At 39.6% G+C, this 15,685-nt stretch overlaps 1 protein-coding gene across 1 annotated transcript; it reads left to right on the plus strand.

Annotated features, from left to right (window-relative positions):
* The first annotated feature begins 5,150 nt into the window (after window positions 1-5,150).
* On the plus strand, window positions 5,151-15,218 carry RRM2 (ribonucleotide reductase regulatory subunit M2). Its single transcript, XM_039331925.1, has 10 exons — window positions 5,151-5,318; window positions 5,992-6,069; window positions 6,938-7,096; window positions 7,437-7,553; window positions 10,859-10,992; window positions 12,720-12,814; window positions 12,909-13,042; window positions 13,310-13,414; window positions 13,550-13,663; window positions 14,512-15,218. Exons 1-10 carry the CDS (start codon window positions 5,223-5,225, stop codon window positions 14,662-14,664), a joined length of 1,185 nt encoding a protein of 394 aa, XP_039187859.1. The 5' UTR covers window positions 5,151-5,222; the 3' UTR covers window positions 14,665-15,218.
* The last annotated feature ends 467 nt before the right edge of the window (window positions 15,219-15,685 follow it).

Raw genomic sequence — 15,685 nt, forward strand, 5'->3', positions numbered from 1 at the left:
TGTTTAAGCATCTGATATTTTGAGAGTAAAATTATTAAAATCTCCCAGCATAAGCAACATGATATCCACACACACACCTCCTTTGGTTCTGACCAGTTTCTCTGCCCTTCTTAAAAGTTCTCTGTCTTAAAAGAATAAGCCTTTAGCACCAGTCTCTAGCATCAGAATTATCTACAGCAATATTTATTTTCTTGTTAGCTGATCCTCTGATTCCACCAAATGAATCAACAGGATTTTGTACTACTGTAACATTTTTCCTAATATTGAAAATTATTGAAAAATAGAAAAATAAATAAAGCTCTGAGTAGCATTCAGTTTGCTTTGCTTTTCCTTTGAGGTCATGCTTCATAATGGTGCTGACAGGTGGATGAGCTCACAAAGGAGAAGTAAATAAAACTTTTGGTGGGCTGAAGGAAAGCTCTTATGGGTGTTGAGTATTGGTGACTTAGATCAAATTTTGGTTTCATTTTATTTCAACAGATTAGATCCGTGATGGCAAACCTATGGCACATGTGCCACAGGTGGCACGCAGAACCCTCTCTGTAGGCACGCTGCCATCACCCCAGTCCTAGGCCTTCAACTGGGTATTATAAAATCTTTTCGCTTTAGGCCTCTGCCACCATGTGCAAAAAAAAAAGTCAATTTCAACTTCTTGCGGGAAAAAAAAAGATCTCGCAAAGTTGGAATTGATTGATTGAACTTTTTAGTCCCACCCAGTCTGCCATTACCACCACAGCCCCACCCACCCAATGGACCACGCCCACCCAATTGGTCACACCCATCCAATGGGCCACGCCCACCCAATGGGCCACGCCCACCCAGCACCCGACGATACATAAGTGGGCTTTGGGTTGCAGTTTGCGCATTCGGTCTCTAAGAGGTTCGCCATCACTGGCTTAGATTTAGTTTACTTTTCAGTATCTATTTGCTTGTTTATTTGCTTATTTATCTTATTTAATATCACATTTGTTTATCTGGATTAGAAAAGCAAAACCAAGTTGAATGTAGCATGGATTGATTAGAAGAAGGCATTTCACTCCATGTCACATGATTGGATAATCAAGTGCCTAGAAATAACATGAGTCAATAGAAACAGCAGAAGCTTTTTCCAAAATCTATGGGACAAGGGAAGACATTGCTAATGAATGGTAAGAGCAAGGGAGAGGTTACTAATAAAAGAGAGGAATAGTTCAAGGAGATTCGTCATCACCATTACTGTTTGTCACTGATTGCTCTGTCAAAAATACTGAATAACTCCAAGAAGAAACTTTGCAAGACCATAAACAATTTATTATGTGCTGCTAGCCGCAGAGGCAGAAGCAGGTAACAGCGAACTCTTTTCGCTAATGTACATCCAAGTAGTTTTTGTTGACCTGTGCTATGATTATTCCCAAACAGCAACATTTCCAGAAATCTATAGATATTTAGAATCCAAATGAAATTTTAATATAGCTCCTTCCAGATCACAGTTTGAGAAATTACTGTTTCTTAGAAGAGTTACATGTACTAGATGCAAAATTAATGTTGTTTTAAAAGTTGTCTACAGTTTACAATTGTAAAATGAATCTGTCTTATTTAGTTGGAGCTGTGCTTCTGTAGGGGGTTTTCTGTCCTGTATCCTTTCATTGTTGAACACCAGTTCAGGCTGATGGGATTGAGTCTGTGTTGTCTGCATCTCAAATTTCCTGTAGTCTGAAAGTTTTCTGGAAATCCATTCATACCCTCACACCATTCAAAGTGTGTTCATCGCAAATTGTATAGCTAAATGTCTGTGGATTTTCTCAATCATCCCGGTCATAGTTGTTTCAAAAGTTCCAAAAGGCAACTGGACTGTTTTTCCTTGAAAATGAAGAAAACGTTTCACTTCTCATCCAAGAATCTTCATTAGTTGTGATGGGGGGGGGGGAATGGAAGTGACAGTTGGGGTAGTGACAGTTGGGATTGGATGGTGGGGGGGGGTGAATAGAAGGATAAATACTGACAGTTGAGACTGGATGGTGGGTGGGATGGAAGGATAAATACTGACAGTTGAAACTGGATGGTGGGTGGGATGGAAGGATAAATACAGTTGAGACTGGATGGTGGAGGGAATGGGGATAAATACTGACAGTTGAGACTGGATGGTGGATGGGATGGAAGGATAAATACAGTTGAGACTGGATGGTGGGAGGGGAATGGAAGGATAAATGCTGACAGTTGAGACTGGATGGTGGGGGGAATGGGGATAAATACTGACAGTTGAGACTGGATGGTGGGTGGGATGGAAGGATAAATACAGTTGAGACTGGATGGTGGGGGGGAAATGGAAGGATAAATGCTGACAGTTGAGACTGGATGGTGGGGGGGGGAATGGAAGGATAAATACTGACAGTTGAGACTAGATGGTGGGTGGGATGGAAGGATAAATACAGTTGAGACTGGATGGTGGGTGGGATGGAAGGATAAATACAGTTGAGACTGGATGGTGGGGGAATGGAAGGATAGGTTCTGACAGGATGGTGGGAGAATTCCTCAGCCAACAAAGCTGGAGTTGGAGGCCACGGACTTAGTGGATAAAATCCAAACTCGAGCTGTAACTTTCTAACTACTAGAGAGTCCAGTCTACCCTGAGAGAGTCTAAGCTTGTGACTACCCTACCCTAAACCACTTCCATGCTCCCCCATCCAGCTCAAGGCTGTGCAATCTCTTGATCCAGGTCTCTTTCTGGGAAAACTCTGCTGCCAAAACTCTTCCCCCACTGCTCCTGCAGGTGCACATGCCATCAGACTCAGTCCTGGTCGCCTAATCTGCTCTTAAAGGCTTTTTTAAAAATCAAAAGGGATGGGGGCGACTTAATTATGGGAAGAACACTCTGTAGGGAGGGTGCCAGAGCTGAGAAGGCACGTGTCATGCGACCCACCAAATATAGATCGGTGGCCGTCTTGAAGTTCTTTCAAGAGAAATGGGCAAGTGTATCACTCCTTACTCATTGAGCACTGGTAGTTTAGATCAGGTTTTGTTTTTATTTAACTGCATTTATATAGCTTAGGTTTAGTTTATAGTATTTTCTTATTTATCTTATTTAATATCACACTTGTTTATTTAGTTTAGTTTACACACAATGTTTATTTGTTTATCATACTTAATATATTTATTTAGTTTAGGATTAGTTTAGTTTAGAACATTAAATTAAGGATGGAGACATTCCTATACTATGCAGGGAAACTCCTGTTTGAGGTAAGAGATCGTCTTATTTATCTGTTTGTTTGTCAACTTGCATGTGCAACGTTAGGATTAGTTTAGGATTCAAAGTAACATGACCTAATTATAATGAAATAAAACAGGAATCAAAGGAATCTAGGAACAAGCAAAAATTGCTTTAGAATACTTTTTAGAATAACTTTTGAACTTGAATATTTAAAAACTATCTGCACATCTTTCAAGCCCTTTCTTGGTGAATTGTGTTAATATCTTCAATTTAAACATGTTCACAGGACAGCCTTCCAGCAAGGCTGGGAAACATGACTCTGCAGCCTTTGTGGGGCTGGGTGGAGCCCTCAAATCCCCTTTCCTAATTCATTTTTAACATCACTTGCCTCTTTTAAATCAAGCAATTCAGTCTTAGCTGCTATCATATCAGGCTGATTTAACTTTACAGAAAACAATCCATCATGCACTGCTAGCTGCAGAGGCAGAGCAGGTAAAAATGAACCTTTTTCACTAATTTATATCCAAGTGGTTTTTGTTGACCTGTGCTATGATTATTTCCAAACAGCAATATTTCCAGAAATTTATATATATTTAGAATCCAAATAAAATTTTAATATATTTCCTTCCCAATCACCGTTCTGAGATATCATAATTTCTTACAAGAATTATATATTTATATGTAATATTAATATTGTTTTAAAAAATCTATTTAGAGCTAGAGGATTAAATTTTATCCCTTACAGATTTTTACAAGTAGAGGGAAGGGTTAGGGTTATTATTTATTATTTATTCTCAGCAGCTTCATTTCTAATCAGCCTGTTGCTAAAAATCTAAAATCACCATACTTTGTCCTAACTACTACAAAGTGCTTTAGAACAAATGGTCGGAAAGCAACCAAAGTGCACTGCAACTGGATATGATTCCAGCCAGAAATAAAACTCTCTCCATCTCTGCCAAAGGTTTATGAAGAAGTGTTACAAGCTGCGTATGTGTAGGTTAGAAAAGAATTAAAGGAAGGCAGGACAGCTTTCTGGGTCTTGTAGTTTTTTCTTTAATAGCATGAGTCTTGAGACAGTATCACACTGATTTACTTAGTAAATTTGCCTCCTCCAGTTGGTTTGCCATCAGGTGTTCAAAATGTCTTGTTTTGGCAGGTCTGTCTCCAGAAATATAGAGAGAGGCAAAGAAAAGAGAGGGAGCACGTAGATGAAATCATGGCAAGGCATCAGGTGGAGCAGGCAGAAAAAAAAGCCAGAATAACAGTTATAAGTAATTCATTTCCCTTAGAGTCCTGTCTTTTAGCTTCTCTTTTTGTCTGCTTATTTCTGTTTTATGACTGATGTATGCTTCTTAACATTTCTGTATATTAGCTCGAAGAGGAAAATCAAAGACTTGTCAGAATATGGCAAATATCATGGAGCTCACTTAACAAATGTCTCACTTAGCAACATAAATTTTGGGCTCCATTGTGGTCGTAAGTTGAGGACTACCTGTAGGCAAGAGATGGGAAACAGAGGGGGAGGGGGAGAAAAATTGTCACGTCATTCTCTTTCCAATTATAAACACTCTCAGGAGGTTGAGGACATCTCCTTGACACGCTTTGGAAGAAGTCGTCCCTCATAAATAAATAAAATCGCCACAGTCAAAAGAAATGTTATTGTCACTCATTTATGGTGATTCTCAGTTCTGTGGATTATGGTTGTCCCAAAGGTGGGGTTTTTTTTTCCAATCAAGAAAGTCCAGTTGCAGTTTGAAAAAAAATAAATAAAGCACCTTTGGGTTATTATCACTCATTGCTAGGCTATGACACATTAAGAAGGGGCAGACCTTCGCTTCTGATTCCCGCGCTTGGGGCACAATGGGGTGCATCGCTCAACCAATGGCAAGCCGCAAAGAGGGCTTCCAATTGCTTTGCGATTGGATGATCCGGCGTTCTGGCGCCAAGTTCGAAACTCATATAAAGCGGCGAGCGGGCTCCTTCTCGCTTTTCTCCGGTTGGCTATTTTGTTGCTTCTCTCTTCGCAAGCTGAACGATGTTCTCTACTCGCAACCCTCTCTCCCTTCATAATGAGCAGCAGCTTCAGTTTTCGCCTAAGAAGAAAATGCCCTTGAACGACAAGGAGAACACGGTGAGTCTAAAGGGGACCGGAATTATGAATCTCCCGGAGGATGAATTTTTAGCGGAGTGAAGCAAAAATACCCCTTTGTATGGGGAGGGGGGAAGAATCCCTCTAATGAGAGTTGAGGAAAACGATCCTCTCGCTTTCTTAAGAAACTGCAGGAGACTGTGCAGGTCATATTTCCAGCACAAACTGAGGAACACGAGATGGGCTGGGGGGAGGAAGGCGGCGGCTTTCTTGAGCCCATAATTTGTGCAATAAGTGTGGCTCCCCGGAGACGCCCTTTGTAGACAGCCACGGCATTTTGCTCGATTCGCTTCCAATTATTTGTGGGGGTGCTTTCTTAATATAAATATTCACCGGGGATTCAAAGTCGTTAATGCGATCCAGCCTTTTAAACATATCGAACTACAATTCCCGCCATCCTTTGCTTTTGGCGGTTCTTCCTGGAATGGTGGGAACTGAAGTCCCCAAAAATGCACGAAGGGCACCGAGTTACCGCTGACCTGCAGCGAGCCCTCCAGAAGGCTGGTCCGTTCTCAGCCCGGGAGAGTCCTAGAAGTCTGCACCTAAAGGACTCACGCGGAAAAGGCGCGCTCTCGAGAGGCGTCCCAGGCCTTCGGGCTTTCCCGCCTTTGAAATCCGCTCTGACCTCGGTTTCCGTATCTTTTCGCCTTCCTAGCCTCCCTCGTTCAACGCCACCCGGGTCCTGGCGACCAAGACGGCGCGGAAGATATTTCGGGAGCCGGGCGCCGAAGCGGTGAGTTCCGTGGTGCGAGCGATTCGTCTCACGGATTTTTTTTGGGGGGGGGGATTTCTCGAAGGGTTCAAGGGAGGGATGGGGGGGAGGGTGTGTGGATGGAAGATGGTCCTTTGTGTGGAAAGGGGGGGGAACCTTCCCGCCGCGTAGGAAGCAGTGAGGGCGGGACTCAGTTGTCTTCTCTGAAGCTTTGGCGCCAAATGCCCAATTACGCAAAGATTGGCCTTTCCTGTTAAGGGGGAACAGGAGTGAATTTTGGGCCTTTCAGCGGGCCCCAGCTGCTTTTCTTCTTCAAGGGATTAAAGTTTATTTTCTTAGGTTTAGCAACACATTTAGAATGCTTTGTGGGATAGTTGAATCAGCTGAGCAAACAATTTAAAGGAGAAGGCTCATTTTTTTGCAATTGCAGGGGTTTTTGGGGGGCCCTCATGTACTGTCCTATTCTAATTTCTGACCTGGCCCGTCTAACTTGTCTGGTATAGATTTAGTGTTTTACACAAACACAATATTTTTTAAACCTTTTAAAGGAATATTCTTGAATTTATTATTTTTTTCTTATTTTTCTCTTTTTAGTTATACTGTTCTCTGCCCTTCAACATTCTTGTGCTTTTGATCCCGTAGCATTCTAACTTTTTCCTCAGTTGACCATTAAATTCTTATCTGTATACAAAACCCATCTGCCTCTTTTATGATTCTTTTTAGGATGTAAAGTAGAATCTAAGAAGTTGGGCTTTTATTCTCTTTTTTTTAAAAAAAATCAAGATTTGGTGTGGTTTTATTACTGAATTTATCATAATCTTAACTATTGAAAATGTTTTCTCATAGGAATGCTTCTAACATGGTAATATATTACACTTGTACTTTTCAGGAGGTACCTAAAGGAGCAAAGCCGCTTCCATCAAACAATGTGCAAGATGAGCCTCTGTTAAGGGATAATCCTCAACGTTTTGTCATTTTTCCTATTCAATATCATGACATCTGGCAAATGTACAAGAAAGCAGAGGCGTCATTCTGGACAGCTGAAGAGGTGAAGGCCTTTTATTCTCTCTTTCCTTTGAGGCTCTGTGGTGGAGGTAGGAGCAGTGCTAACAAGATAGGTGTAGAGTAACTGTGAAGCAAGCCAGTCTGACCAAATTGCTGGATTAGGACTAGGAAAGAGGTGTAGTCCTGAACTCAGTCATGGAAACTCACTAGAGTGTCTTTGAACTAATCAATATCTCTTTGCCCAATCAATTTTGGATGCATCTCTGTTGAGGTAACAATGGAAGAGTGCTACTTAAATTATTATTCTACTTTTGAAAAGAAAAATGTTTTTAAAGTAATTGCTTGTATTGTGACTATTCTCACTGGCTGTTTGGTGTATTTAGGTGGATCTTTCTAAAGATCTTCAACATTGGGAATCCTTAAAACCTGAAGAGAAGTATTTCATTTCCCACGTCTTGGCATTCTTTGCGGCAAGTGATGGTATTGTCAATGAAAACTTGGTAAGTGTGTTCAATTTTTATATTCAATATGTCAACATAATTACCCTAATTTTCTTTATGTATCTTTCTTTATATTGCCAGTAATCTACTGCAACTACAGCAAAGGGTCGAGTGACCCTTTCTACCTTACTTTAAAAAAGCAGTTCAGATTTACTATCAAAAGAAGCAAGCAGTAATGTTCTCCTACCCTTTTTTTTAATTCTTCTTAGATTAGAAATATAAAATCTGTTATAGTGCCCACTTCCTCATAAGGCTTTTCTGTAGCTTTTCTAGCAGATTAAAAGAAGAAATCCTTGTTTATGAATAAGGAATCTTTTCCTAAATCCTTAGCACCACAGGTTGAAACATGAAACCAGAGGAAAAGCTATGCAAGCTCTAAACTTTTATGGGTTATAATTTTAAATTTCTTGTCCCAAAGGTGCTTTTTTAGGAGGCAACTGGACTTTCTTGTTTTGCTTTGAAGATATTTCGCTTGAATGAGAAGCGAAACATCTTCAAAGAAAAACAAAGTCCAGTTGCCTCCTAAAAAAGAACCTTTGAGACAACCATGACCTGGATGACCGAGAATCTCCATGGTCATTTAAATGTCCTGATTTTTTTCTAATATCAAAATAGCTTTCAATAATATGCAAATGAGATTTTTCCTTTAATCTTGGTCATTCTGTTTTTGATCTGCTTGGCACATTTCATTCACTCTTCTAGTTTTTGCTTTCTGCTTTTGTGCCACTATTACAAGCTAACATGTCCAATATAATTTTTCTGACTTCAAAAATGTAGCTGAAAGATAAAAAGATCCAGAACTATAGGGAATACGTGAAACGTTCCCATAAATAATCAAAAGCGTCAGGAGACAACTACCAATGGATAAATGGCTTGTGATAGAAGATTGATGGGTAGACATCTGTCTTTGTCTCCTGTAAATTGGCAGGTCTAGGCTTGCTAGCTTTTTTTCTAGTCAAAGCTTTGGCAATTAGGACTCTCTTTGCAGTGATATTTGGCAGGTTCCACGTGCTTGTTGAGTTCAAATTATTATACAGGTAGTCCTCAGACTACAGCCATTTGTTAAGCTACTATTTGAAGTTACAATGGCACTGATAGGTTACAAGTAGTTCTCAGGATGCTGGCTGTCCCAGCATCCTGGGACCATGTGATTGTGATCTGGGTTCTTGGCATCTGGTTCATGCTTTTGATCCCGTTGTAGCAGCCCAGAATCTTGTGATTTGTGGCCTTTCCTACCAATTTACTCAATAAGTTGGTGGGGAAATTGTCCAGGAAGGTCACAAGTTGTTGGGTTAAGTCACCCCCATTTGCATGTAGTCCCCCAGCCCTTCTCTGCTCACACCATGCTGGCTATTCATGTGTTTCTTGGGAACTCTTATTCCCTTTCTCCCAGCTGCAGCTAACCTGCCTGCTGACTTGGGATTTGCAACTTCCTCACTGATTTTGGTAGTAGGAAGTTGCCTTACCTAAAATCTTAGTTAATCACAAAAATTGGAACCAGAAGCAACACAGTCACAGCATGATGCCACATGACTACTGCTTAGCAATGGCAATTCTGGAACTTCAGGTTTCTGTCATTAAGGAAGCACATCCTGCCATTTGTGGCCTCCTGCTGTCTCCCCCATTGACATTGCTTGTCAGAAGCTGGCAAAAAAGGCTGCAAAGGGCAACTGCAGGATGCTGCAGTTGCTGGAACTCCACTCGTTCAATGCTGTTTGGAAGTTTGGATGGTTGCTGAACAAGTGATCCTTAAAGGATGACCTGGTGTAGTATAGATTATGTATAAGTTGATCATTGGATAGTATCTATGAGTAAGCTAACATAGGCACAACGCCACATAAATATCTCTAGATGCAATGCTTTTCAGAAGGGCTGGTTATGTATTCAGATTATAGTGGGTTGTAGAAAATTAAGCTTAAATTGATGAATATGAGCTCTGCATAGGGTACTTGTGTGGAGAAAAGTGGAAGGAGGTAGTTTGAGTAAGCTAAAGAGTATGACCTTTTAGAGGAGCAAAAGTAGTAGTAAATTTAAAGCTATTCGAATATGAAAGATACTTTTGGATGCTCTGAACTAAAGTTCTGATGCCTGCATGGATTAGAATGCTAGTGTTCCATGCAGAAGTGGTTGGGAAGGAATCTATCGTTGCTTTGGGCAGAGGACACAGTGGGTATATCCTACCACAGAGGTCTCCAATCTTTCTTGGTTGGCGGATCAGAGGGAAAGGGAGGGGGAAGCATTTTACATGCACGTGCACGCACACAAACGGGGCCACGAGCATGCACGACGCAAACGGTGGTGCAAGTGCCCACATGATACTAATAGTGCCCTATTTTTGCCATGTGGCACCCCATTTTTATAGCAGCGGCGGCACTGGGCAGCCTGTTCTATTGGCCCAGTGGGCCACAGCCCACAGGTTGAGGACCCCTGTCCTACCAGCTCTGTCATTCCTAATCTTCCTTATGGCTACCTTCCCTCTATTAAAGGGTAGGCTATGGCCAGTAAAATCTGAGAATCAGATTGACAGGCTATGCTGTGTTGGGATGATAGCAGTGGGGAAGTGAAGAAATGACTACGTTTGTTCTATCCAACCCCACGCCATGCAGAGTTTCGAGCAGGGGATGTTATATTCTGAGTTTGAAAGAAACATTGTCATGTACTTACCTAGTTTTAGCAGAATAGGTTTTATCAAAAAATACTTAGCATATGTTGTGTAGGCTAGACTGGGAAGTTGCAAAACCATCTGGAAGAAAGCAATGACAAATTGCCTTCATAACGCCAAGAAAAATACATGAATTAGCTTGATTCAAAAACATATTTTCCTTTTTTTCAAGGTGCAAATCTGACTTCAGTTCTTCTAGTAATCTGACTATTTAGATGTATTAAAATGGGTAATTAAAATGGAAGGAATGAAACTGGCCTATTGATATCTTAGCCTATTAAGCAAGTGAACCATCTGAATATGTGTTTGAGTATTAATTTTTCAAAAACTAAATTTAATAACAATATATTCTTGCCAGATTTTGAACAGGCTAAAACTAATGTCAATTGCTCCTTGAAGTTAAACATATACGTACACTGCATGTATAATTTGTTTATACGGAGCCTTTGGGGAACCATATTTCAAATTGTGGGCCAATTCTTTATTTGCTAAAAGTGACGCTCTGAGATTGAGTATAATTTACCGAGAACTTGGCATATTTGGACTTGGAAGATAAATGACATTTGTATTACATATACAGGAAACTAGTTACAAATAACCTGATCAAATGCTTTGTAACTTATTGTAAATATCTATCCTCTAGGTGGAGCGATTCAGCCAAGAAGTACAAGTCACAGAAGCACGCTGTTTCTATGGCTTCCAGATTGCCATGGAGAACATTCATTCAGAAATGTATAGTTTACTTATTGATACTTACATTAAGGATTCTAAAGAACGGTTAGTACTGTTTCCAGATACATGCCAGCATACTGCATTAAATATTTACTGAATGTGCACAAACACTTCAAATATGAAAACCGTAGCTGTATTCCTTAGTTTTATAGAAATTCTATAAGTAAGGGGTTTTTTTTTTGTATAACAGTACAGAAAGGATACGTATTCTCTTTTGTAAAACAGAAACAACTGTCAAATCCTACAGTGCCTAAGAAAACTATGCAGACTCTCTGTAGAGTTGGAAGTATTTTGGAATCTGCAGGAGAGTGTACATCTTCCTGTTGTCAGCTCAAATCTTTTTTTTGTGTGTGCGTGCCACAAGAGCTAGAAAAAAAGGCAGTTTCTTTAAGGAGTTGTTGATGTAATATAAATATCTGTTTACTCCTGTTCACATTCTCCCCTTCATATCTGGGTTGCTGCAGTGCAGATGTAAGCCTGGTGTTATGCCGAGATCTTCTGAACAACTAGCCTTTCTGTTATTTAGTCCTTTCCAACTCGGTTTAAAAGCTATCCAAGATAAAAATTTGGAATTGTTTCCAAATTTGCTTGGATATCTGCATGCTCTGAATGATTATGTTTTCAGAACCTAAGAGTACACAAAAGAAATTGCTAGCTGTTTTCTTCTATGTAGTTCTGGACATTTGTCTATTGCTGGGCAAAATATTTCAGACAATGGGGTAAAAAGCTGTTAACATGTGTCATCCTCAGTTTCCCAGTTGTCATAACAATAGACCGAACTTGTCTTTTCCCCTGTGATCTGTAGTGACGTACTTGCACTTTTACTTTTGGGCACTTTTCTCAGCCATAATCAGTATGTTCCTACATTTGGAGCTAGGAGATAAAATGAGGCATTAGTGAGGGAGAAGATAATCTCTTGAAGCACCAGTTACGTGCTATATCCAAAGGTACTGGATTGAAATTGCATTTCTCCATCCTTGCATAAAGCAATGCCACTGACGCCATAATAAGGGCCGTCAGAAATCCCAGTTTAATTGACCAGTGGGATGGTAGCGAGATTGACATTTGTTTTTGTTCAAGTGATATAACACCCCACCATCTGAAAGATCCTATATTTGTAAGCTGAAAAGCTGTTTGAATTTGTTTATGTAGTTTTAGGGTATTTTCTAAACTCAATGCTAATCCCTGCTATAACTGGGCATTCCCAGAGTGTGCATATTCTCCTCCTTCAAGAGTAGAAATGGAGATCTGCTCTGAGAAGATCAGTCTGGCTTTGGGACTTCCCAGTTAGTGTGGAATCTCCTGCAGTCGGCTCTTCACAAGAGCAGCTATGAGAAGGGAGAGGTGGCAGCTCTCAAAGTATTATGCAAATCAGAATAAATTCTACCACAGGGGTCTTCAAACTTGGCCCTTTTATGACTTGTGGACTTCAACTCCCAGAATTCCTCAGCCAGTGTGCCTGGCTGAGGAATTCTGGGAGTTGAAGTCCACAAGTCATAAAAGGGCCAAGTTTGAAGACCCCTCTACCACCTTTAGAATGGCTAATGAGATCAGTTGCAGGGAATTTACCTTCAAAGTGGTTGGAAAGCAAAGGAAAAGAATTGGGCCATTTTTTTTTCTTTTATGACACGTACCAGGCAGGATTTATTTTAGAGACAGTGATGCATTCAGGTAGGATTGCTCTAGAAATGTCATTTTAGCAATTATTTAGCAGGGATAACTGGCATGATAACTTCAGAAGCATATCTACCGGCACTATCTTGTTCTTTTAGGGAATTTCTGTTCAATGCTATTGAAACCCTGCCATGTGTGAAAAAGAAAGCTGATTGGGCCGTGCGATGGATTGGGGACAAAGAAGCCGCTTATGGTGCGTATTGTACTAGTTTGACTTTCCAGGTGTTTTTCCTTTATGGCATTTGAGCCAGTTTTCATGTCCACAATGCTTTTTTCTCTCTTAACAGGTGAACGTGTAGTAGCATTTGCTGCAGTTGAAGGAATCTTCTTTTCTGGCTCTTTTGCATCAATATTTTGGCTAAAGAAACGAGGTCTGATGCCTGGACTTACTTTTTCTAATGAGCTGATTAGTAGAGATGAGGTATGATTTGTTGATCAAAGAAACTAAGATGGGTTGGTTCCATGAGAGAGTTAGTTAATGCTATAAAATTGAAAAATGCTGTAGTGTCAAAGCTTGAATGATAATAGTAGTTGCCTATGTTTGCTTTATTGGTGCTAACAGTAGTGCCCTAACTGATTATATGGCTTTTTTGTACAAACCTTAACTAGCGTGCTACTTTGTTTTTGATAACAGAAAAACAGCTTCTTCAAATTGTTCTTTGAAATATCTTCCAATTATTCTTTACAGGGCTTGCATTGTGATTTTGCTTGTCTAATGTTCAAACACTTGGTGCACAAACCAACTGAGGGAAGAGTGAGGGAGATCATCATAAATGCTGTCACAATAGAGCAGGTAATTGGCAGTTCTTTCTGGTAATTGCAAAACATTCTCACATCAAAGTAAGAGGAGCTTAAACTTAGCAAGGCATTTAATGGTCTCTATGGCACAGTGTTCATGTGTTAAGATACTTTGTTTACTTAAATGCAGGAATTTTTGACAGAAGCATTGCCTGTAAACCTAATCGGAATGAACTGCATTTTAATGAAGCAGTATATTGAATTCGTAGCAGACAGACTGATCCTGGAACTAGGTTTTAACAAGGTAAGTCTTGTGCTCTGTTTCTTAACAACTACCATGCAATCTGTTTATATTTATATTTAAGCCTGCCTTTTTGCCATTAAGTAATTGGCTTCTGGTTCCTTAGTGCTACTTCATAGTTAAGCAGAGCACTCTTGCTATGACATCCCTTATTTATCTCAATTTATAGTAAGTTCAAATGAACTCTGTGTAAATGCATTATAATGCTATTGCAGCTTTGCATTGTGAGCCATTTTGCTTTAAATAACTATTTCCAGACTATCTCCTGCTTTTAAAGATATTATTGGACTTGTACCTTTCCAACCCTCAAATCCAAAGTGTTTTGGATCTGGCCTTTATACATACTAGCATCTGCCAGCTTTGGATCTCTGCCTCCATGCTGGCATGTGCTTAAAACTCTGAAATGCAGGTGCTCTGTAGTATTAACAGTGGACCTAGGGTGGCATGATGTACTTCTTTAATAGCTCTTGCTTCATCATGCTAAAAGTAGAATCCATGCTCTGTTTTCTTTCCAGAGTAATTAAGGGCTAAATCATGAATCTAGGCTTAGAATATTAAAAGTGGAATAGAAACAATGTTGTGGTGTATTAGGGAACATCATGTTGTCAAGTCCTGCATTTGGAAAAAAAATCAACTTTTATTTACCTCTAAGAGAATACTAGTAGGGAGAATTATATGCAGAAGGTGGCAGCTGTGAAATACATGGCCAAGGGAGAGCTCTAAACAAAATAGGGATATTGTGGAATAGGTGATAATAGGCCTTTGAGATTAAAATATTTTTTTTAACAAAAATGGCTTATGTTTTGATTTAGTAATAATAACCGTATGCCTGAATTATCAATTTCTTTCAGATATACAAGGCTGAGAACCCATTTGACTTTATGGAGAATATCTCTCTGGAAGGCAAAACTAACTTCTTTGAAAAGCGTGTAGGAGAATATCAAAGGATGGGTGTGATGTCAAGTCCTGCAGATAATTCATTCACTTTGGATGCAGATTTCTAAAAGAAGTTAAGACTTTTTAGCTGGTTTGAAGTGACTGGCTAGTGGTTTGGGCCCATTATCTTCAAAATCCTTTTGTGTTGGTAATGTGTGGTGGTACTTAAGGTAATCGTTCTAGCAAATTAAACAGAAAAATGCCAAAAAATTATAAAATGTGTTTTGTAACAAGCTATTCACATTTTTGGAAATACTAGCAATTGTAAAGTGGTATGTTCTGTTAACTAAAAACGAGATTTGCAGACTTGTTGCAGACTGATATAAATTGCAGCAATGCTGATGAACATGTAACCATAATGCCCCATACAAATTTTAAATATTTACTATTGTAATAGTTTGTACATAAACATAGCACTTTAAAGGTCTAGCCTATTGTTTCTCAAAAGGGCTGGTATTGTGAGTTTAGAATAAACTCTTTTAGTCTGCATTATCTTAATTTCTCTTACTTACATGTAAATTAAATCAGTGTACTGAAATGGAAACTTATTTGATATGTGTGTATTATTTTGGTGGAGTACTTTGTATAGAAGTAAAACTTCATTAAATTCTACTTTTCAAGCTGCTGGATCAAAATATTACTGAGTTGCTTTCTAAGTGAAAACGCCCCATCCCAAATTGGTTCTTCTGTTTACTTTTTATCATTAAAGGAGAATATTTGTAGCTTAGGGTTGAAATGAGTCCTTGGTGCTCTCTGAGCTTGCTTTGTTTTCTTGCAGATGTTTCGTTACCCTAACCAGGCAGCATCACCAGTGCTAGTAAGGAGTGCTGTTTGCTGTCAGTTTATATTCTGATGTCTTGTCTGTGGGTGGGTGGGGGGTGGTTTTAGGATTGACACCAGAATATAAACTGACAGCAAACACAACTCCTTACTAGCACTGATAATGCTACCTAGTTAGGGTAATGAAACATCTGCAAGAAAACAAGCTCAGAGAGCACCAAGGACCCCTTTTTATCATCTTTAGTAGAACTTTTCCTTTTTCACTTGTACTGAGACCATATTAATTTAGGATATAGTTCAAAAGCAGAT

Source organism: Crotalus tigris, unplaced genomic scaffold (assembly GCF_016545835.1).
Source record: "Crotalus tigris isolate CLP2741 ecotype Arizona unplaced genomic scaffold, ASM1654583v1 scf7180000024439.5362192, whole genome shotgun sequence".
In the NCBI taxonomy this organism is placed as follows: Eukaryota; Metazoa; Chordata; class Lepidosauria; order Squamata; family Viperidae; genus Crotalus; species Crotalus tigris.

Bases quoted from the DNA above. Each gene is read 5' to 3' on its own strand.
- RRM2 (XM_039331925.1), top strand. From the start codon at position 5,223: ATGTTCTCTACTCGCAACCCTCTCTCCCTTCATAATGAGCAGCAGCTT. The intron at 6,070-6,937 runs GTGAGTTCCGTG...TGTACTTTTCAG, and splicing joins GGGAGCCGGGCGCCGAAGCG to GAGGTACCTAAAGGAGCAAA. The intron at 10,993-12,719 runs GTTAGTACTGTT...TTGTTCTTTTAG, and splicing joins ATTAAGGATTCTAAAGAACG to GGAATTTCTGTTCAATGCTA.